General features: G+C 44.1%; 2 protein-coding genes across 7 annotated transcripts in view; one reads left to right on the top strand and one right to left on the bottom strand.

Annotated features, from left to right (window-relative positions):
- The window catches only part of LOC128880968 (uncharacterized), a 105,458-nt gene that overhangs the window by 40,797 nt on the left and 41,927 nt on the right, over window positions 1–22,734 (top strand). For 2 of the 3 annotated variants that reach the window (XM_054131584.1, XM_054131585.1), the window contains one exon: window positions 6,764–6,844. The gene's annotated coding sequence lies outside the window, so the exon portion shown is untranslated. Of the gene's footprint in view, window positions 1–6,763; window positions 6,845–22,734 lie in introns of those variants that run through there. The other variant, XM_054131586.1, reaches the window with a different exon arrangement.
- LOC128880967 (uncharacterized) overlaps window positions 1–22,734 on the bottom strand; it is a 41,639-nt gene that overhangs the window by 9,086 nt on the left and 9,819 nt on the right. For 3 of the 4 annotated variants that reach the window (XM_054131581.1, XM_054131582.1, XM_054131580.1), the window contains one exon: window positions 4,151–4,269. In XM_054131581.1, the coding sequence (XP_053987556.1) occupies window positions 4,151–4,269 (119 nt within the window). Of the gene's footprint in view, window positions 1–527; window positions 826–4,150; window positions 4,270–22,734 lie in introns of those variants that run through there. The other variant, XM_054131583.1, reaches the window with a different exon arrangement.

Below are 22,734 nucleotides of genomic sequence, written 5' to 3'. Positions count from 1 at the left end.
TAACCCTTTGCACTCTGCGTCATCTCTTGCAAAATGTGTGAACAGGAATCGCGTTACATTAAATAGTCTGACTTTGAAAACGTGTCTTTTTTGGTAATTTTAAACTTGATTATAAATTCTTATAGCTTTCTTAAAGCATGACACCACTGCAAACATAAAGGATCTTTCAAAAAGTGCTTCAGAATTTTCTTTTTTGATATATTCAATATATTCTATGATGTATGCCGTAACATCGCATTCGATATATTCCGAGGAATCGATGACAAGTGGTTTAATTCCACGAGAAAGGCTCGAGAAACCGAGGACAAAACGTGGCGCCAGAATACTTGGACTCAGTCGTACGCGCGAAACGAACCGAGAATAATTAATAAACGAAGAAAGGTCGGGAAAAGAAGGGAGAAGCTCGAATGGGGAGAAATGGCAGTGAGGTAGGGGTCGAGCGTTTTCGGAACCGGAAGGGTGGAGGATAAGCGAGGGTGGAGAACGCGCGAGTAGGGGGAGGGGGCAGCCCTCCCCCGTGACTCGAGGGGCTTATTCCGGCGAGCGCTTCAGCCGGCGACGATCATTAAAAGTTTAAACGCCCTCCATTGAAGTGCGGCGGATCCAACACTCGGTTTAAAATCCACTATGGCTGGTGCTTTGACTTTTCCTCCGGTCCTCGATTCGCTTCACAAAGGAAACTTCCAACCGAAGCACCCTTTCGATGCTCGACCCGTCCGCCAGCCGCGCGTTCTACGTGCGAGCATCGATTGCCCGAGTTCGTTCCTCCGCGACGAATCTCGAAGTCGATCTTTCCTGGATGCCGAACCAGCGTTACGCGAGCCCCTTCAATAAAAGATGAGACGAACGAATTTGAATCGGCATTGACTATCGATTCACGGCCGAACGTGACCGTTGCGAACCGTTTTCTTTAACGAGGACACCGCACAAAGGAACCGTTCATTCTCGTTTTCTCTTTCCTCCCTGTGAGAAATCTGTGCGTGCTTCGTTGAATTTACCCTCCGACCACTCCAGATCAGCTTAATGCTCGTGTAGGTGTACAATGTGTTCGTACCGTAAAGTGTATTTACTTTTTCTTCTTTACGCTATTTTATTTTTATTACTCGATGCTTCGTTTCGTTTCGTACATCACCCTGATGCTAGCGTTAGTAACGTAACGTGTACATCGATGTGGGTGTCCCATTAAATAAAAAAGATGCGCAAATGATTAAATGCAGAGCAAAAAGAACTAAACAGGACGACATGAATAGAGGGTGGATGAAAGACTGGTAAAACATTTAAAAGCAGAGTAGATTTAAAGAGCCCGCGCGGTTGTAGCGATGAGAGGACAATTAAGGACGAAGAAGTAATTGGACAACGGGTAAAGGCGAAGTCGAACCGAAGGCTGCTTCCAAATCTGACGTCGAATCGCGAACTTTGACCGGCGTTACGCGTGAGCGGTGTCCGAGCTACGCAAAGACAGACGTATTTACATCGTCGTCGTCCGAAGTTGAGATCAGTCCGAATCGAGGATCGTGGAGCGGCTTGTTTGCCTTAACTAACGCGGTCTCGTCGCCCGCGGCCCAGGACAAAATTACCCGACGGGGAATATTTAGAAAAGCCCGTCTGCAACTTCGGCCGACCGAGCTCGCGATGCGAGTTCTTCGAGCGTCGCGAACGACCGTCTCGCGTGGCCGACCGGAAGATCGTTTCCATCCATCCCGATAAACTAGTTTCGTAAGCATCGGCAATCTCGACTTTTTCCCAAACTTTTCCATCTTTGCTGAACTTTTTGTTAACGCTTACGATACCAACACTCTTCGTTCTTACAGCCGATCTCATAAATATTCGTACCCTCTATGTCTGTTGAAGAAGTTTGACTAAATTAAATAATAGTTTTGATATTACCGAATGAATTGTTCGTTTTAAATATGTATATGAATAAGCTTATACATCCATATGTGTATTATCACAAACACATCGTATATACATTCATGTATTTACACTTGGAAACATCAAACTTGCCATTTAATTTAACCCTTTAGCCTATAACAACGTGTGAGACACGTGATAAGGAATTCCAGTCGAACATGAAATTTAAGAAATTTCTTCAACAGACATTGGAGGTACGAATATTTATGGGAGTGACTGTACGCCTCTCTTGATAGGGATACTCTTTGCGATAGGGTATCACTCCTAATGCTATTGATCGAGCTACGATTACGGAATTGTAGTGTCTCTCGGGTTGTCACTATAGAAATAGATTTGTTACATGAGAAGTAATCGATTCACGAACACGTATAACGATTCATGGTAACCGTTCCTTTGTATTCATGGGCGAGAGGATCGCAATGGTTCAAATAGAAATCGACCGAACGGCTATTAAATTTCATCCGGGAGACAATAGCGTAGGAAATTCAAGATCTTGATCGCGCCGATCGGAAAACTGTCCAGCTTTTCACTTTTGCCTATCCCAGAATTCTATCTGCTAATACGATAGTCTTCCATTTCGCGAGCTTCTATCATTCCCTGCGCCAAATCCAAGGAAGAAAAATTAAGCAAAGCAGCAGGATGAGAGCGGAATGGATAAGAGCGCTGTTCCGGAGGAAAGCCAGAATCGAAGGGATCGCTGTAAATCGCGAAGCTTATCGGACTGGCAGGTTGGCAGACGGTTTAACTGCAACCGTCCATGGTCGTTTTGCTAGAAAATCGCCGAGTCCTAGTTTACCGAGAGACCGGGCGATAAATGCAGATCCGAGGCGCCTTATCCTCCCTTTCTTGATCTTACCACGGAGTTTATCATGGAAAGCAAGGCGACGCACTCCCCGCCGATAAGGGAGCGGATCGTACGACGCGTCCCGCGGCAAGATCGCACGCGAGTTAAGGGATAAGCTGCAATTGGCAACCCACGTAACGACGATACCGTCGTGCTCGGTCGAGTCAAATAAGTTCCGTCGACTCGCTGTACAGCCGGGTCGTAATGGATCTCGAGGGAGTCCTGGCTGCGCGGCGAAACTCAACCAATGAGTTATCGGGAAACTTGCTTATTTATTCCGTTTATTCGTCGCCCACGAGACGGCAACGATAGAATATATAATATCGGTGCTGGTAAACATCAGGGACCCGAAATGATGACAAAGAAGGGAGGAAGTAACGAAAAATGCGGGGCGTAAATAGAGGAAAATTGTACGTGCAAATAAATTAATTAGGCTAATTACCTAGGATAGCGGTGGAAAACAGAGTGCTTGAACGAGCTCAACGAGCTCCAGGAAAAGTCCACTCTGTACAACGAATTATTGAATCAACTTTGGAAAGGCCAGTTCTAAAAGTAGGAGTTTAAATAAAAGCATATAGCAGAAGCACCTGCGTTGAATTTACATAGTGGAAGGATAGGAGGAATGCGAATCCGACAATTAATTAATTTAAAAAAAGAGAGGAGCGATTGATCACCGATGTCATCATTATAATCACTTTCATCTATTGAGGTACAGAGCGTTGAATCTTGCTAGATTACTTAAATTCTGCATTAATTAGTCAACAAATGATCCATTTTCTCGACAACCAATTATTGTGTTTCGTCCAGTTTGGAAAGTTTCATAAAATTTGCTCATCACTATGGAATCTACTATGGAAAATTTTCTCATCGCTGCGGAATCTACTACGGAAAATTTTCTCATCACTGTGGAATCTACTATGGGAAATTTGATGGAATGGGATAACATCGCTATAGAACGTATTCGTACACTATTCGTACGTATTCGTAAATACGTTATACCCTATTGGAGCCAATGAATTGTTCGCGACTGTATATCGAGAACGACGCGAGAACTCGTGGAAATGGTCTGCGAGAGGGAAATAAGAGGATACTGAAATTTCAAACGCACCGTCCCTGCAATTCTCGACTAGTGGCGCGACAAGCAGGGTGTAGACATTCCGGCCACGTATCCTAAAAGCACGAATTTCCGTCCGCGCGAGGAATACGATTATGGCAAAACGTCATGACAGCGTACGTGTGCATCGGCCGCGTCCTCAACGGCTGACCCCGTTAACGCTGCAACAACGTTATCGTCGCGTCGAGTCCCGCGGTACAATCGGTAAAACCCTTCGATTCGTCGGAAGACGCGAATCAGACACCGGCCAATCGAGAGAAGAAGTAATTTCGGGGACTTACCTCCTGGTCCCAGCCACTTCGACGACCTTGCACCGACTTCGACTCCACCAGAACGGCGTCAAGGTCCAGTAGGAACTACTCGCGCTTCTTGCCCAGCCCTCCTCCGGAAACAGAAGCACCTGCGACAGACAGCGGGCATCCGATACTCGAGATTCAATATTCCTCGCTCGCATGCAATCAATTTCAACCCCGAACGAGGTCTAGAAGGACTAGTGTGTTCACGTTCTTCGCAAGGCAACGCAGGCTTTTTTATTCGGAGGCATTATTGTAGGATTAGCCAGTAGTCGTTTACTTATTTTTGGGAAAGTACACTCTACTTTTGCTTTGTACAGTAAATCCCATAAATATTCGTACCCTCTGTGTCTATCGAAGAAGTGTGATTAAATTAATAATAGTTTCGATTTTACCAAATTAATTTTTCATTATAAATACGAATATGAATAAGCTTATAGATGTATATAAGTTTATAGATGTATATATTTATATATACATCAACATATTTATTCATACATACACTTGGAAACATCAAACCTGCCATTTAATTTAAACAAATTTCTTCAACAGATATAGAGGCTACGAATATTTATTGGGCTGACTGTATATCTCATTTGATGTAATAGTCTAATAGTGACAAAAAATAACAGTATTACGAATGGATAAAATATTACTAATGAAGATGCCCAAACAAAGCGATCTCTGATAAAATTCCTCTCAGAGCGCCTGCGCCATTCCCGCCATTGATTTCATTTATTCGCAAACGTCAGCGATCGTTATCGTACATCGAATTTTATCCATTACTGAAAATATAAATTTCAACACTTCCGCGAGAGTATTACTGATGGTCGATGCGGTTCTACCGACGAAAATGAGTTCAAACACAGCCTCGTTCGAGGTAGTTTTAATTACACGTAGGCAGAAGTATTTCAGAAGCAATTCGAATAACGTATAATTAAAAATATTCCGAACGAGGTCAAATGTGTCTGGACTCATTTTCGTCGGAAAAATTTCGCGAATCGGCGATATAATGAAAAACAAAATTTCAACTTCCATAGGTACTTTCACATAGTGTCCATTACATGGCATAAAAGATATTTGTATGGTATGTCAGGGGAATGTACAAAACTCAAATATAAATTTCGTTTCAACCATTCTTTGCAATAAAACGGTATTCATAGTGTCCCATCATCCTTGGTCGTTCATTGTTCGTGGCAAAGAATACGACTCGACGATTCGACTCAGGGAAGGAAGAAGGGAAAAATGGATCGTCGATACGAAAAAGAAACGCTGCACGAAAATCTTTCATGAAAGAGAGAGACGACTGAAGGACGAGTCGAGATGATAGTAGAAGCGAGTTCCTTCGACAAAGGGCGCCTTCGATGCGCCTTCGAGCCGGCTCCTGGAACAAAGTTTTCAACGCGTTCTCTCCCGACTTCTTTCTCCTTCCCCTGGAACAGGATTCTGTGTCACGGAACTGCCGTATGACCGAAATACAAAAAGAATCTCGCATCTCTCTCTCGCGCATGCTCCTCTCCGAACCACTTACGCGATCGTGTCAGGGAGGAAGGACTTACGAGCATACAAATCGTCGCGAGTTCCTCCTCGTATTTTTCATAAAAGCGTGATTCCGCGAACAAATGAATAAAATCGTCCGACCGGGTTAAAAAATATTGAAATTATTGAATCGCCTCTCGTTACTCGGTTGTCGACGCCCGGGCACAACCATCCGTGAGACGCTAAATACCGAAACATCGAGTCGAGCTTTCACGCCTCGCTGGATCCGCGAATCGCGTACCAGCGTTCGATTCGATACGCTGGACTTCACTGAAAATCTATCCCGCCATCGAATTTCCTCCTGGTCGCCGATCGTCCGTTTGACCAGCCACAGTCCTGTTCGAATGGCCGAATACGCGTTTGGTAACCTTACCCCACGGTCCACGGTTCGTTCCCAGCCTCTCGTATTTTTTGTTATAATATTATATATCAAAGAGCTGATGAAATTTACTGCATGCAAAATTAGATGGAAAATCTGATGGTAATCTGATATGATCATTCGTAAATTTCACAGGGTAGGACACTTATAAATTTAAAATCAACTCGTAAGTATTTACGATCTTCCTAGGAAATATATCGAAATGAATTCTGTTCTTGGATTTGAAGAAATTATGAAAATCTTTTTATTTTATACACCACATATTTATAACACTGATATTTCCAAACATATTTTACGATATACATCTACGTATTAAATTTTTATCTTCGCCCTGACGATACAAAATTCCGATGTCCAGCTTCAGAATTTTATTATTTTCGTAAGTACTCGGTATTAGAAACGTAAAATATCAGCCGGTCGCGAATGTGTTAAGGTGATAAATGTATTGCTTCAAACGAATGTGTATACATGCAAATCATTCGATGCAACGCATATCATTTCACGAAACTGTATATTACGTAGAGTGTAGGCTCGAGCCGAAAGTAGAAGTAACCGCGACCCGTACTTTGGTCAGACGAAGAGACCGCCCAGCACGTTCTCCTTGACCTGGGATTGAAACGACAACGTAATACTTATAATAATCTCTGTAATCGCGTTGATATCTTCTTCAATTTTATTTTCAGATCGAGACCTGCTTAAAGTCCTGCTTATTTGCCGCTCGAATCTCTCCATATTGATGAGCTATTATCTCTCAACGATAACGGGTAAGTTTATAATACACGATTATAATCTTTCACACGTGACATAGCTGTGCTATTTGATGCTTTAATTGACATGATTCGTCACAGTTTCATCACTTCCTGCTTGATATCGTTATGTCATCGTTTAATTTTCTAATGATGCTATATTTTGAAGCACTCTGTTTTATCTTTTCCATTCCATCTCAAATTGTCTGTTTAGAAATAATATTTTTTTTTTTCAATTCTGTAAACGAGCGTAATTTAATCATCCCACCGAATGGAATACATTAGTGTGCTCGAAAAAGTTCAATGGAAATTCTTGCGGTTCGTACAGACTGAATTACTACGTGAATAGAATCGAGCATGCCTAAACTCCCGCTCCATACCTACTGATTATTTACGATCGCTATGTTCTTAACATTTTCATTTTGTTAATAAAATATTACTAACGGCCTCATTCACAGCGTTTGCACGTTCAAATAATTTAATATTAATCATCGCTCGAGGCATTACACGTGGCATACCAACTTTGTCATTTTTATAATGCTCCTTGTTCAAATTAATTTGCATTCTTGATCCCTCATGGCCGCACCTGTACTAAACAGTAACGCTCGAGACTACCCGCATCACGAACTCCAATCGAATATTAACAATTAAGGGTATAATCGCAAGAATATACAGATTCTTTTTATAGATTCTATGTTCTTTAGACAAACGTTCGATCGGAGATAGCAAATATCGCGTGTACCGATAAAAGAACGTCGCGAAGATCCGCAGTGGTTTGCCGCACTCGAGAATTCGATCGACGCGAATTGGATAGCGTTTCGATAATTAATCTTCTCCGTGACAGACGGAATCCCGAGCGCGTTGTCGCCGAGCGGTACGAAGCCGATGGAGGCGGGAAGGGCGTTAACGAGGAGTAACTGTCCATCGTGGAACGTCGCTGCTGCGCTCGATAACGTACGCGACAAGCGACGTAGCTCGCGCTTCCGTCCGGTAGAAAGCTACCGATCGAATAAGCAAATCTCGTCGCGTTACCATCGCTTCCTCTCGACGTGCGTCGAGCACCGCTCCTTCCTGTCGACGCGTCCGGACTCTCAACTCGTTGTCCATCGCGGCAGCTGCCGATCGAGCTCGGGAATTATCGAGTGCGATTTACTACGTCTATACTGTAGCCACGCCATAGACACCTTCCTCTCCAAATAGCATTTCCACTAACTCCCGTTAATCCAAGCCGGATAAAACTCTGAGCTCTTGGACTCAGAAGCGATTTTAACAGCGTTCTGATTACGAAGCATCCTCGAGAGAAATTTCTACGGAGAAATTGTAGAAACTTCCTTGGTATTTGTAAAAATATGTTGGCAACATGGAGAAGTTTCCGTCATGACGGTGATGTCGGACATCACTGTGCAGTAGTATAGGCGGACTATGTACAGACTGCATTGGTCTGTTCGCGCTAAACCTACTTGCGTTTCGTTCGTAGCTATTTCTAGCGCAATTTAAACAAATATTACATCTTTTGAAATATTTCGATTTGCTATTGAATCAAAGGCAAATGCAATATTGAGTAAATGTAGAACATTCAGATTGGAAATGAATGGAAAACAGCGATACCCATATGACGTATGATAATGTACAACAATTATTTTGATACATACCAGAATGATTTTTGACCCACCTAATACACACGACATTCCTCTCTATATTCAGGTCTTTCGTTGAATACCATAGCATAAAAATACCGTTCGTAACTCGTACTCAGCCAAGAATAAAATTACCATTTCATTCAACAGAATTCCCCAATCCCCTCTCGAAAAACAATGAAAAAGCTCGCGCGAAAATTCTCGAATCTGGAAAAATGAAATGTCCCAGAAAAAAACACAATCACCAGCCGCAGGTGGTCTTCTGGACCCCGTCGCGTCCGACCCACTCCCCCCAGCTCCCCCCGAGCGTCGCGTTCCGTCTACGACCGGCGTCTCCGTTACGTTTCATTGCGATCTCTCGGTCTCGTTGTCTGCCCGTTCGCTCCCTTGTTCTCGCTTTTCGTTCTGCCCTCGTCGTGAAACGCGTCAGACTCGTGTCACGGGCCGCGCTTAATTACACCGCCCGGAAATTATATTAATACTCGTTAAAATTCCAGCAACGATTTTCGCGCTGGGTGACGCGCTGGGCGTTGGACAGGCGAGAACTCGAGGTTATCGAGTGCGCGTCTTCTGGCGAGGAAAACTCGGTTCGTCCAAGTTCGTCGGTTCCTCGAAATTGCGATCCGACGACGAAAGTTTAGTTCTCAAAAGGAATCTCCCGGTGTTCGTCGACTTTCGTTCCGACGGGCATCGTCGAGGCGTCGACTTATTTACCTCGCGATACGTTACACGCTCGTAACACACCCCCAACGTAGCTCGTAGCTTCTCAGCCGGTGCGACGAGACGCGCGACAAAGCGGAAAATACTTTCACGGACGGTTCCTCCTTCCTCGTGCTCGCACTCTCTTCGTCGTCGCCTTTTCCCCCGTGGCTCGTGTCGGAGCATCGACCTCGGGCTCTCTCCATCGTCCAAGACGATTTTTCGCTGGCATGAAAGAGACGCCGGGAACTCGCGGGATGCCGGCAATTCGTTTTCATAAACGCTCGCGTTGTATATCCGGTTAGCTGGGAATCACCGGGAGCGTTTATTTCACGGAATCCCATACGGATATACGAGGGGGCGGCGTAGAGCGTTGGGACGCGCCCTCCGACGCACGGAAGGATCCAGTTCGCATGGGGGATCCATCCGGCGCTGAACGATAGCCCGCGCGCCATTCCTGCGACTGGCTTGCACGCGTACCTTGGCCACATTACACGCGCCGGATATACCGGTTAATCCGATAATCCGCTGCTTCGGTCCATTGCCGCGTCATTCGCCCCATTCTCGTCTCCGTCGCTCCGCGCGTACACGCACGCAACCGTGCCTTTCTAGCGCCTTCTCTCTCGCGAGCTTTATCTTCGCTTATCAGACTGCTCGCGCCTCTAACCTCCTCCGTATTTACCATGCTTTCCTTCCGTTTGCCCTTCTTATCGATAAGTGTCCCGCGAAACGGTTAATTGCGCGGATAAGGTAATTCTATACTTTACTGTTATTTATTGAGAGACTGTGAGGATATGTTGGTCTTTATTGGATACTTTAGTGAATTAACCATTGAATTAACCCTTTGCACTCGAGGCCTTTCTTTTCTGGTATCTACCAGCAACTCGAGATGCTTTCTTAGCATTCTATTGCCACGAATACTAATTGTTAGATTGACTTTGAAGATGTATTTGAGATTTCAGTTTTAGTTCACCTTTACTTCACCGACGATCATTTTATTTATGAAATTTCGAGTTCTAAAGAAATGAAACCTAAAGGAACCTGGTGGTGACCGAGAGTCACTTCTCGAGTTACTGCATTACGTTAAGATGTGACTAAAGGTCACCTCTCGGATGCAAAGGGTTAACTGACACACCTTTAGTCGAGAAAAAGTTCGAGGGGTTAAGACTTTGATCGTTCCTAGGAGAGGACTTTTTAATCGGTTTGGATGGGATATGAAACTTAATTAAATCCGATAAGGTCACACGATACGTCCATCGATAATTTTAGATAAAAATGTTAGGACGGCGACGCTAGATTAAGCATATCAAATAGTGGTTCGCTATTATCGTCAGGGATAGACACGGGTTGACCTAGTTCGCGAGTCGCTACCCTTGGAAACATGTTATGCTCTGTTCAAGAATATAGCAGGTTTCGATGCAAACCGAGATCGAGTAGATGACGCATGTTCCCAGATTTAGATTTATTCAGTGCACGGGTTTATCAATGGGACGTACAGTAATCTCGAGGTATCTTCCCGACGTTTGCTATTGCTGGGGTTTCGATAGCAGTATTTACTATGTTATGAGTGAATATTGGCATATTTATGCAAATTCATATTTTTCAAGAAACATTGAAACCTACACGAAAGCATATCTTATCTCTTAAACCGTAACGCATATACTGTTGTCGATACTTTATATATTTTTGCATTCTCACAGATTTTCCCACATCTCCATTAGGTATAAATGCATAAAAATTTGTATACTAGCGATTACATTAACATCACATGTGTCAATGAATATCACAAGTCAAATTACACTCGCCTATCAAAATAAAATTTGTCTCGAATTCAGCAAGAGTCCACTGGACCATGGAATGTCTTTATCCGTCAAGATATAATCACGATGTATCGCCAATTACGAAAGTTATTACCACACGGTGTGCTGTGAAAAAGGAATGGATGAAACCAGAGCATGAATTCAACGTTGCTAAGGCTGATCTTAACTGAAATACGATTTTTCATCCACTCCGGGAGGAATGATCGTAATACGGTCATTCAAATTGTCCGATTCTCGACGGGGAAATGAATATCCAGCAAAGGTTCGGGTAGACGCGTAGTCGCAAAGGACGTCGGGGATTAAGCAACGATCGCGGTTATCCCCGGAGAGTCTCGTATCTCCGCATTAAGTCTCGGTAACTGCTGGTCAGCCGGTGCTTAATCCGACGATCCAACGGGCGAAATCGTTCCCGAAGCCGCGGTTCGTGGAATCCTCTTCGGATTCCACGACTGGGAATAACATTTTGCCGTTCGGCTAACTTCGAGATAGCTCGGTTCCATGGCGCGTGCACACGGGACTGGGAAAATAGCGAGGATCAGGTCGTAATGCGAGCCCGATCGCGTTACGCCACCAAATCGAGTTTCCTGCGAATTTGCCGCGATCACGCGCGTTCTTGTTACCCTGCTACAGCGAGAACGGAAGACCCCCGAATTCGAAAAATACTTCGAGAGCCGCGGTGCCGTCCAAAGGCTGGCAATCTCGAACGAGAGAATTGTTATCCTCTCTGGAAACGGAAACGATTCCTTCAATTTTCGCCAAAAAGCAAATCAAGCCGGGGGATAAGACGATTTGACTCGCTTCTTCGCCGCTATCGGTTGCGATTTCAGCTTTCAATTCCGATTTAAAATTGGCACGCGACGATCAGGGGGTCAGCTGATAGCGGGAAGGGTTCAGTTTTTGTCATAGACGTGGGGGTTAGTTTACGTCGGGACGCCAACTCCTACGCGTATAGAATAAAATTCTATTATTTAACGTTGAAAATTTATTCCAGAGGGATTTGAACCCGGTCAGCACTCAACGTACGTTGCGAGTCCGTCGTGACCGCCTCGTTGAAATGGGTACGGTTGCTGGCAGACCAAATGGAATTTCACAAATTTTGACCTCTCTTCTCTCAAAGTTTATGGGTGTGTTCACAAACAATTTATCCACGCTTTTCGTAGATATTTTATCGAAATCAGCGCCTCTTGTGATAACTTTCCCCGTGTTAGGCACTTGACAAGCTTGAGTGAGTTTACGGATTTTAAATTTCCTCCATGCCTTTCGAGCAATCGTTAAGTTAGGATTACGTTGGTTCATGGATGGTGGGGATGATGACAAAGGATATATTCGTATGTTATCTTCTATATATGTCGATTTGAAGAAACCAATGAAACAAAGAGTAATAACTGAGCCTTTCATTGCACAAATAAAACTTCATATAACGCCATAAAACAAAAAGTTAAGAAATGCGATGAAATGGCCTCTGAAATGAATTATTTATTATTCCATGGCCCAAAAAATGTTGTCGTTTAATGGTGTTCATCTTTATTATTCAGGAAAGTTATACATATACAACGTCGTGACTATACCAAATGCTTTGACACTTAAATTTTAGATTTTTCAAAAAGTGGAGTTAATCGATTTGTTCAGTGGACGGCTCAGCTAATCTGCAGCACTTTATGTAAATTCGTATTAACAAGAATACAGAAGGAAAATTGAAACTTGAATAAAAGAATGTAGTAACAACTTATAGAAGGAGGTTATTCCTAACACGTTCAGGTTTACTAACCCAGATAGTTTACACGAGAAGCAAATTGGGAAAGCGATGGTAGCCGCGACCGTTTAGGCACAAATGTGCCTGTAACAGAGTTCAAGTGTACATATAGAACGTCAACGGCCACATCGGTTGACGCTGCTTATAATGTATCAACCCAGTAAATAGAATTTAGGTAATGGCAAATAGATGCGTTACTGACTAATCTAAAATCAAACCTGATCGTAGCATGACGTGCGGTGAGGTCGTAAAATGACCCTGTTTGCCCTTACGTATACCACGAAACGTGAAATCCGATTACGAACTGCGGCTATACAAACTGATTCATGATTGTTAAGCGATACATCAAAGAGTGCCTACGATGACAAAACGACGGATCCAAAGAGTCAAACCTGAGAAAACCGATCCCAACCATTCCTAGCAATTATGTGATTCACGGTATAGTTATCAAGATGGAAGTAGCGGCATAAGCGACATCGTTATACTTGCTCCCATGGTGATCGACGCGATTCGTGGCCTCGGTAATCCTACCCGCAGCCTAGAACTTTCGCTCGGTACGGTTTCTGGGTCACGGGGATGAATTCAACGTCAAGCGCCAACAGCGTAGCAAGGAAGAAGGACGGAAAAGGGAAGAGAGGAGTTTAGGCATCGGATATCGGAAAGTCGATGTCGCTCGGCGAATCTCGAGATCGCGTTACGGAAACGAGTGTATGCGAAAAGCGGTGGTCGACCGTTGATCACGAAACAATCATCAATTTTAATCGAAACGACAAACAGTTTTGCTTCCTGAACTTTTATCATTTATTAATTCACCCCTCTTTACCATCTGTTGGTTGACGCAACGATAACACAGGCAACCCCGAGTATAAAGTGCCGGGTATTTTCTGGGTTGGTCGCTCGAGAAAACGGCAACCCGGTAACGCGATGTCGTTCCGGACGATAAATATATACATATATACATTATATACCTAAATTATATATACCCAGTGTACATGTATACGTACGTATATACAGGCGAACGTAGATTAAATCTGGCTTTCTACGAAATCCCAGAAATCGTAGCACCCACCGATCCGTGCTACGGCACGGTCAGCAATACTTTACACCTGCCACGTTGCAGACCTAATTAGACGCGACGGGCTTAATTTTCCACGCATAATGGGCTAGTCGAACTAAACGAGCAACGATCTCTTCTCTTTCGTTTATCTCGAGGATGCTGGAGGGATCCCGCGATGGATATTAAACGGGACTTCGATCGATGCTGCTTCGTCAACGACCCAACATTTTGCGCGCAAGTAATTCGAATACCTCGACTCTCGACCCCGTGAAAACCCACCCTAACCCGAACGATTATGAAATTTCGTTAGCATAATATTCATTGATAATATTGGAAATTAAGGTTCTTGCTATAACGGTGATGAAAGATTTCGCTAAACTTGAACAAAATCTTATTACAAATTATTGGAATTCATCTTCTTAGTATCTCTCCTTACCTTTACCGAAGAAATCTTATCTATTTCACCGATCCTATCGCATTAAACATTGACGTTTAAAAGTGTTAATCTCGTCTCGATCTTCGAGGCCCCATTCTTCGTTTCACTCTGGCTTTTCCATAAAATTTTCGGAATAGCAGGTGAAAGCTACGAAATGTTTCGACGTGCACTCAATTTTCGCAATTTCCTGCCAATTTTGAACACCCAACGCGGGGAAACGAAAGCAAGTATTACAAAGCGTTAAAAATTTTTTCAATTCACCCCGTCACGAGAATCGACTTTCGATCGCTATCGTTTCGTCCCACCGCGGCGCCATCGACGAGGAAATTTTTCGTTTTCCGCGTCCTGTCGGAGGGAACGTTCGCGCGTGGCACGCCGTTTCCATGAAGTAAACGAATTAGCGATTCGTTGGAGCGACGGAACGCGAATTCAAAACGAATATTTACTCTATCGGGAGAATTCGGGCGAAGTTGGCTCGCATTCGTTTGCAGAGCCAACGGCGGTCCAGATTTTTGCCGATCCGCCTTCGAGCCGGGGGAGACTCGAGTTCTCTTCTCTTCCTGCCCTCATCGATTTAATAAACTCGGCTCCGTAGACTCTGCCAGCCACTCCGAGTCGAACGAATCTTCCCTTAAGAGAGTCAATCTGCGGAGCGGCTTCTCGAGCCAACGTCGCGGAGAAGCCTCGACCCGATTCCGATCGATCCCTTTGACAGCTACCTGCTCCTAAATCGAACCACCGCCTCCTTTTCAACCAGCCTCACCCCAAGAGTTTCCCATTTGCGAGCCAAGGAATTACTCTTCCGGGCGAAATTCATTTACATCCGAATCGCGGGGCTACGTCAGGACACACGTTCGCCGTTCGTGAATCCCGCCCGATATCGCTTTTCATTCGCCGATGCGAGGAGAGGACGCAAACGAGGGCGGAAATGTGCTCGCCCGCCGTCGTTTTTCCACGAGAATGTCGCGCGTCTTCGTTAATCGACGAAAGAGCACGTAACGCGAAGCAATTAAGCTGCGCATCGCGGACTCGTTACGGCTGAAATTACGTTTCCGGCGTCCACTCGGTCGCATTTAACGACTCAATGTCGGGAGAGGTTCGTTTGCGTCGACGCAGCCATGAATGAACGTCCACGGACAAGGTTGATCGACGCGATCGCGCGTCGTTCACAGCCTGGCCTCGTTTACTCGATCGAACGATCACTTCTTCATCGGTGCACGCTGTGTACTATTTTACGGGTCTGGCTTTGCCTCGCTCCAAAAAGGGGAAGAAGACTCAACGTTTGTTAATCGGTTTATAAGTTGTAAGAATCGAAGTTGAATGAAAGTAAGTTCTGAAGAGATAAGGAATGTGGAAAAGGTAAAAGAAAACTGAAAAGACTATACAGGAAATGAAACGCAGGAAAAGAACGCATACTCGACATATTTTCAAAGTTATTTTTTTCGAAAATAAAGCGTCGTATGAAAAATACTTTATTCGACATTTTCGATTCAATTTTTCACGTAGAATCACCCCCTACTCACTCGTACCACCAGATACGGGACACCCAGTGTATCTGTTTAAGTAGTAGAAATCCTTGAGTGATAGGATCTTAGTTTAGCATACGCTATAGAAACAATTCATCCTGTACCTCGAGACCAATGATCGATCGACGCACTTTGTTTCGGTTTGGAAGCGAGTGTCCGCAACGAAAGCCGACCTGGAAGCCCCGGAAAAAAATATCGCAGTAAGGCTTGTTCATGATTCGATCGTTTGGTCGTCGAAGGGTTGTCAGGGTGGTGCGAAGGTTCACGGGTGGCGGTAACTGGTAACGGACGACGGGCGACATGAAACTGGTGGCGGATGGCGGGAAGCGGGCGGAGGAAAACGGAAGCAGGAGAATGGGAATACCGTGAGGTTGAAGCACGGTCTAGGGGCTTAAACAAAGGAGGGTCGTTAGAAACAAGTGGCGCCGATTAAAAACGCCGACGCTACTCGCCGCGATGCATCGACAAACACGCGACATCGTGTTTTCCTCGGACTTCGTTTCCCTTCTTCATTGGCCCGAATCCTGCTACCTCTATTCCATTCAGCCGAACGAGATCGAACCGATAACCGTCCCGACGTGACGCTCCTTCCCCGTTAACCTTCCCCCAATTTTCTTGCCACCCTCGCACTCGACTTTGCGTGGATAAACGAAACGGTTGCTCCTACCTAACCCGTAGTCTTACGGGGGCGCTTAGACTGAACTCGTGAATCCTGAGAATTGGTATTCCACGGAGTCCCAGTCCGCTTAGAACAAATTTCTCCGAGTAGCGACACTAATTCCCATATATTTGAAACTTGCTGTGTATGCCCACCGTATCTTACCTACTTATGAACGTATAAGAATCCCAAATTCTGCCATTCACGATTTTAGTGGTAGCGTAATTTCTAGTCGATCTAACTATCTCCAAATTCTTTAAATTTCTTTTTCTATCAACGACTCGACATATTTTCGCCGCGATCTGATAATCGAGAATTGTAGAATCGAGTCGCTTTTCTTGCATGGTTACGATATAAACGACAAGGGTTTAGAACAGAGTGGCTTAATCAGTATATCGGCTGCGAGCGAAAATATGTTCTTGACATGTATATGGAGATTTTGTGACCGTGAACGAATCCACGCGATTCGGTGAGTGCGGTGCGAGATGTCGAACGAGTCAGTCGTTTAGAGGGAGTCGTGCAACAAGGGCCGTGTTAGAGGGTTAATCAAGGTATAGAGCGTGGAATCTAAGTTTAATTTCATTTAAATATGGAGGATGATTTTCAAAAAGTGGGTCAAGCTGCTGCACTTTAAAAAATAAAAAATTTGTACGGGGGAAGAAATTGCACCTCGCAATCCTTTGATGATAATTTTCGCGTGCAGCGGTGCACGCAACGCGATATCTATTTGCACATGCTTTTTGTATGGAACTATGCATCTTTCTTTCGTAAATCGTATTATACCGTTAGATCTTGTAACAGAGATCTTGTAGAGGTTTGTTTAGTCAGAGGTCTACTTCATCCCAGTAAATGTTGAAACGTTTAACAATCTTATTACTCGCTCGTTTATATTTTTTTATTGCTGTAAGTTCAATTTTTGTCTCACGAATCTAAACAAAGAGCTGCGAATGCATTGTATCTCTCATAAAAGCCCCCAACGAGATGGATCACCGTGACTTGCGAATTTTGACACAATACGTAACGGAAATCTATGGGAATGCGTCGAAAAACAACCACGTGATACGTGATAAATTTCAGGTATACATTTACGTGTCGGATACCGTTGATCTACGCTATCTGTAGTCCCTTTGAGGGTGTACTCTCTTTTCAAAAAATAGATTTTTGTGAGGTATTCCTATTGCTTAAATGGTCAACATCAAGCTCGCTGAAGGTTTATAACTAAACGTACCAACTTTCAGGAATTTACGTCGACTACTTTGGCTGCAAGCAAATCACGAAAATTGCCCCTCGTGGTACTACGTAAATTATTTTGTTCGGAAACCACACGGATGATTCGCATACTCAACATTCCTAAAAAATATTCCCCTTGGACCGCGTCGACTGGGAAAAGACGGAGAAAACGAAGGACTTTTGTACGTGAATATCTAACGTGCAACGATGCGCGGAAAAAGCGGGACGGTGGTGCGGTAAGAAACCGCAGAACTCCGCCGTGCGAGCAAGAAGCCGCGAGGAGGGCATATCGCAAAAAGCTACGTAATTGCGGCTTCCAGCCGGTCGAAAGGACGCCGCGAAAGATCTGCCGTTTCGCGGCCGGCGCGGTAACATCCTGCGACCTACATCAACGAAAGCGAGGATACATTATTACTATCATCGGAAAGCAAAGCTCCGATGGTGCGACGGCCGCAGGGTGTTTCAGGGTCGGTTGCCATGGCAATGCGCTGGGACAGCCACGGGGTGCAGCCTGGAATATCCACCCTCTTGCCTCTTTTCCGCGAATCTCCCTGCTACCCCTACGTTCGCCTCTTCCAAACCCCTCCACTATCCCTCTCTCTCTCCTTCCCTACTTGCCTCCAGCTCTCCCCTTTTCATCCCACTCATTTTCCACCACCCTCGACCGTTTCGTCTCTCCGTCTCTCACCCTCTCGACGCGATTGGACGTCTCTCTTCCTGGCTCCTGCCTCTCCTCCGAATCCTTCCCCTTTCCTTTCCATCCCACAAACCATCTCTCTCTCTCTCTCTCTCTCTCGGTATTGTTGCCTCTGGAACCTAGTCTCCGTTCTCTCCGATCTCTCTTTCTCTTTCTCCCTTCATCCCTCAGGATTTCGGTTCTCACGCCTCCGCTACTTGGTCTAATCGCAGCGTTCGCTCGCGTTTTATTTATTCGTCGCGACGGATTCCGTCGCGTTGACGCTGCGTAACGATCGATGATGCGTGAGCGACGTGCACGTTGAACGAGAAAACGCACCGTCGGTTACGGTATCGTGGGGCATACACCACGGTCGCGCGATACGCAAATATAATTATCGGCTCGAAGACTCGTCCTGGCTGCGCGGGCTCGTTCCAGCAACTGTTCTATTTTCGGCCTTCGTCCCACTGCCGGTTTTCTACCACTTTCCGAGCAACAATTTCGAGGGGACGTTCTTCACGATCAATTGTTGACGTTTGTTCTTCGTGGATGACTGGCAGAATCTTCCTCTGGGTTAGACACGAGGAACAGTGTATCTTGTTTGCAAAATGAGCGAATAGATAAGCCGTTTAACTTATTTAATGAGAAAAGGAACACCTGTTTCCTCTGGAGGTTCTCCAAGTTTTTTTATTTTTTTTTTTAAGCTGTTTATTGCAGCCACTTAGTTTTACTTGAATTATCCCCAATAAACAAGGGCTTAAAGATTAATAATTTAAATAAAAGTCTCATAAATATTCGTAATCTTGCGCAGGAGCCAAACTTCTCTGTGTCGTTCCAATTTTAGTATATGTACGAGGTTCTTCAAGTAGTTTTGGGGGAAGGTTACACAAGTTTTCCTTCCTGTCGCTGGAGACAATACACGTGTAGCCATATGCCAACACATTGATTCCAGTGTGTCATTTCAGCCACGAAGGGCTATCTTATTCAAAAAACACGACTTACACCTGAAATCCTCGGGTAGTATCAACCACGAAGAACCAATGTGCCTTGCGACGATGCATTTGGTTGATGGTTTCGGTAGGTTTGCCTTGTCATAGGTTGCCGACCATTAGTCTACGTTACGCTCATCGATAAAAGGACCTCGATTCGTTTGGAATCTTCGAATCTTTGCGAACTTGACTCGAGTTGTATCGATACCTTCCGCGTCCATTGAAAAGGTCCGACGTTTCGCCGTCGAGGCTGGTTTTTCATCCGACTGCCAGCCCTTCCTCGCATTCATCCGTTATCAGAGCCCCCCAACGACCCTTGGCTCGAGAACAAACCAGTCTCGTCGATTCGAGCGGTCACATCGATCTCGATGCAGAACTCGAATCCCAACCAGTCTTTTTCCCCGTCGAGTCGAGATAAACTGAGTCTCTACTTATTTTTCCGCGAGCCAACGCACCCATCTAGTATTTTTCACATTAAGATCGTAGTACTTACTTTCGATAGAAATGAGAATCTAAACACTCTTGCGAAAGCTTGGATATTTTTAGTATAAGGGAGAATATAGAGAGAAGGGTCAAGAAATTTTCAGCCTGAAAAATCGGTGAAAAATCCAGTAAAAGCAAGGAAAAAGTTCTACCTCTTACATAGTAAATACGAGCCGAGCCGTTCACTGCATAAATCGATTAACTCGACTTTTTGAAGAATCTTAAATCTAAGTGTCAAAGCACTTGGTATAATCACAACTTTTTACATTTATAATAACTTTTCTGAATAATAAAGACTAACACCACTAAACGACAAAATTTTTGTTGGCCATTGAATAATAAATAATTTTTTTCAGTGGCCATTTTGATCACATTTCTCTGCTTTTTGTTTTATTGAGTTAATCGATTCGTGCAATGAACGGTTCATATCTAGAGGTAAAATGCATGACCTACTGTTTACCAGGTCAACAAATTTCTTCGCTTCTTTCTTAGTATTCAGTTTTTATTCTAGAACCATTCACCTACAAACTACCATGGGAATGTTTGGATTATATCGACCAAAAGTTTCACAATTTTGCAAAGCACCGCTTGTGCCCATATTGCGACATGACAGTCGGTTTTCCTCGAGGACTCGACGAGGAACTTATCCGTGTAACAAGTCGAGGCCACGCGTTCGCGACCCCTATCCTCTTCATCCTCTTCGCGCTCTTCCATTGGTCTTGGCGTTGCTTCGTGCATCGGAGAAAGCACATCGGGTGACCGTAACGAGAGACTCGCTGAAACTTCTCGCGCTCGTTAGAAACTAATTACTTTCGTGCGACACCCGGCCTGCACTCGAACAAGCAAACGGTAAAAAAGTTGGAGTACTTTGAGACAAAATAGAAACTTCCTGCGCGATGGATACGGTTTTTAACAGACTTTAAAAAAATCTCCGACGGCCAATCACCCCTTATAAATCGCCAAACCGACGACAATGGGAATAGATGAGCCGTTCACTGCACAAATCGATTAACTCCACCAGCCACATAAAAATTGTAACATTACTGGCGTTTATTTTTTGGCTATTCTTTCTTATTAATTTTATATACGGTTAGATGAAAGCTACATCTGTATTTACGCACTCTACAATATTTATTTCAATTTATATTACAAAGGGAATTTTAAAAAACAATGTACATTATTTCACCGCATTACTCAACTTTTTGTTTTATGGAGTTAATCGATTTGTGCAATGAACGACTCATATGTCAACGAGTTGAAATGGTGCAGCTATTTAGATAAACTCTGATTGTCGAGCGCGATGATGACCTTCTGCATAAAATCTGAGCAATAGCGAAGTGCCCAGAGTTCGCGTCTAGGTCCACTAAAGATCTGTTGTCAGAGTCTGCTGTACAGCAAATAGCCTTAGGTCAAAGCGAATTCATTGAAACATTAATGGAAGTGTAAGCGAACTATAATTGCATACGTAAATTTCAATGGATCCTTGCATGAGTGTATTAATTGTATTGCACCAGAAATTGAATTTCACTCTTAAATGCATCCCCGTTCTAAAAACTGCAGTCGCGAAGTATTAGGACTTGGAAAAATTTTTCAAGGAATAATCGAAAGACTATTTTCAAAAGGGAATCGAACAACTGCCTCTACGCTGGCAAGAAGTGTTAGAAAATGATGGAAATTATTTCGTTGATTTGCATTTAAGATTTCTTTAATATATAAATGTTGTAAAAATGTCGATTACTTTTCGGTCCCACTAATATCTTTTCGTCTGGTCGAAATCGGAAAGCAATCGTTCGATCTCCTTTTACGTCGCAAAGGGATACTAAATTTTCGTTGCCCCATTTAAGCGAAAACCGCGAAAGGTTAAATCGTTTAATAACCGTTCCCTGCGCGAGCGTAAATGGAATAGTTTCGACGCATCGTTGAACGGAAAATTAATCGACCCGAGGAACGGGAACGAGAACGCGAGGCATTCGACGAAAGCAGGGGTCGGAAGGCCTCCTTTGCGTCGCACGAAAGAACCCTGGCTCGGAGAAAGTCGCAACCCTCGACGCTCGTTTATCATCCCTGAGATCGATTACGACGCGGCGAAACAAAACCGGAACATTTTTCGTGCTTTTTTAAGGATACATTCCATTAATTATTCTCCATTCCAGCTATTTTGCCCCCATGAATGCTTATCGTGCACATTTTCTATTAAAATGTTTTTTGAAGAACCACGAAGCATGTATATACGTACACGTTACGTGTAGAAATTAATTATTTGCCTTAACATTCTATCATTTTGTTTTCATGCGCTCACTTGGAATGTAAACAGTAAGTTTAGTTTAAAAAGGTATGTTACTTTTCATACCTAATATATCTGTTGGATACTTTCCTACTTAACTACTTGCAATTCAGCATATATATTCTTCTATACTTCTATAGTCGCATACGCATTAACAACTACTCTAAAAGAAACAAATGTTTAAGATACACCAAAGTAGAAAGTAAAAAACATTTCTACCGTGGAAAAACATTGTTTCCACTCTTCTTAACGACCGATAAAATTCTGTGCGTTGCCAGTGTTCCAGCAAGAATTTATTCCAAGTCCTCGACCTTCGATTCGTCGCTTTTCCAATTTCCAGATCAGGCTTTCAGAGATTCGAGTCGACCGTGTTGCGGAAACCGTAGTTTAATACGAGGAAGGGCAACGACGATGAGCGGATGAACGAGACAAACTCTCGAGGCGTAGAATTGGCGCGCTTTAGCTTTTTCTGCTTCGAGTCCCGCGACGTTTTCCTTTCGATGGCCGGTGTGGTTTCGCGAAGAAAGGGAAAGCCGCCGCGAAGGAAGCGAAACCCTTTCAGCCAGATATCTTTAATCGCGCCGACATAAAGACCGTCTACGACACTGAAAGTCGGAAAGGTTGAGCGCCGGTGCCGCCTACACCATTCAACGAGCTAAA

This window comes from Hylaeus volcanicus, chromosome 8, assembly GCF_026283585.1.
Source record: "Hylaeus volcanicus isolate JK05 chromosome 8, UHH_iyHylVolc1.0_haploid, whole genome shotgun sequence".
NCBI lineage: Eukaryota > Metazoa > Arthropoda > Insecta > Hymenoptera > Colletidae > Hylaeus > Hylaeus volcanicus.
Note: the sequence above shows the minus strand (reverse complement) of the source record. Positions and strands in the feature narration are given on the sequence as shown.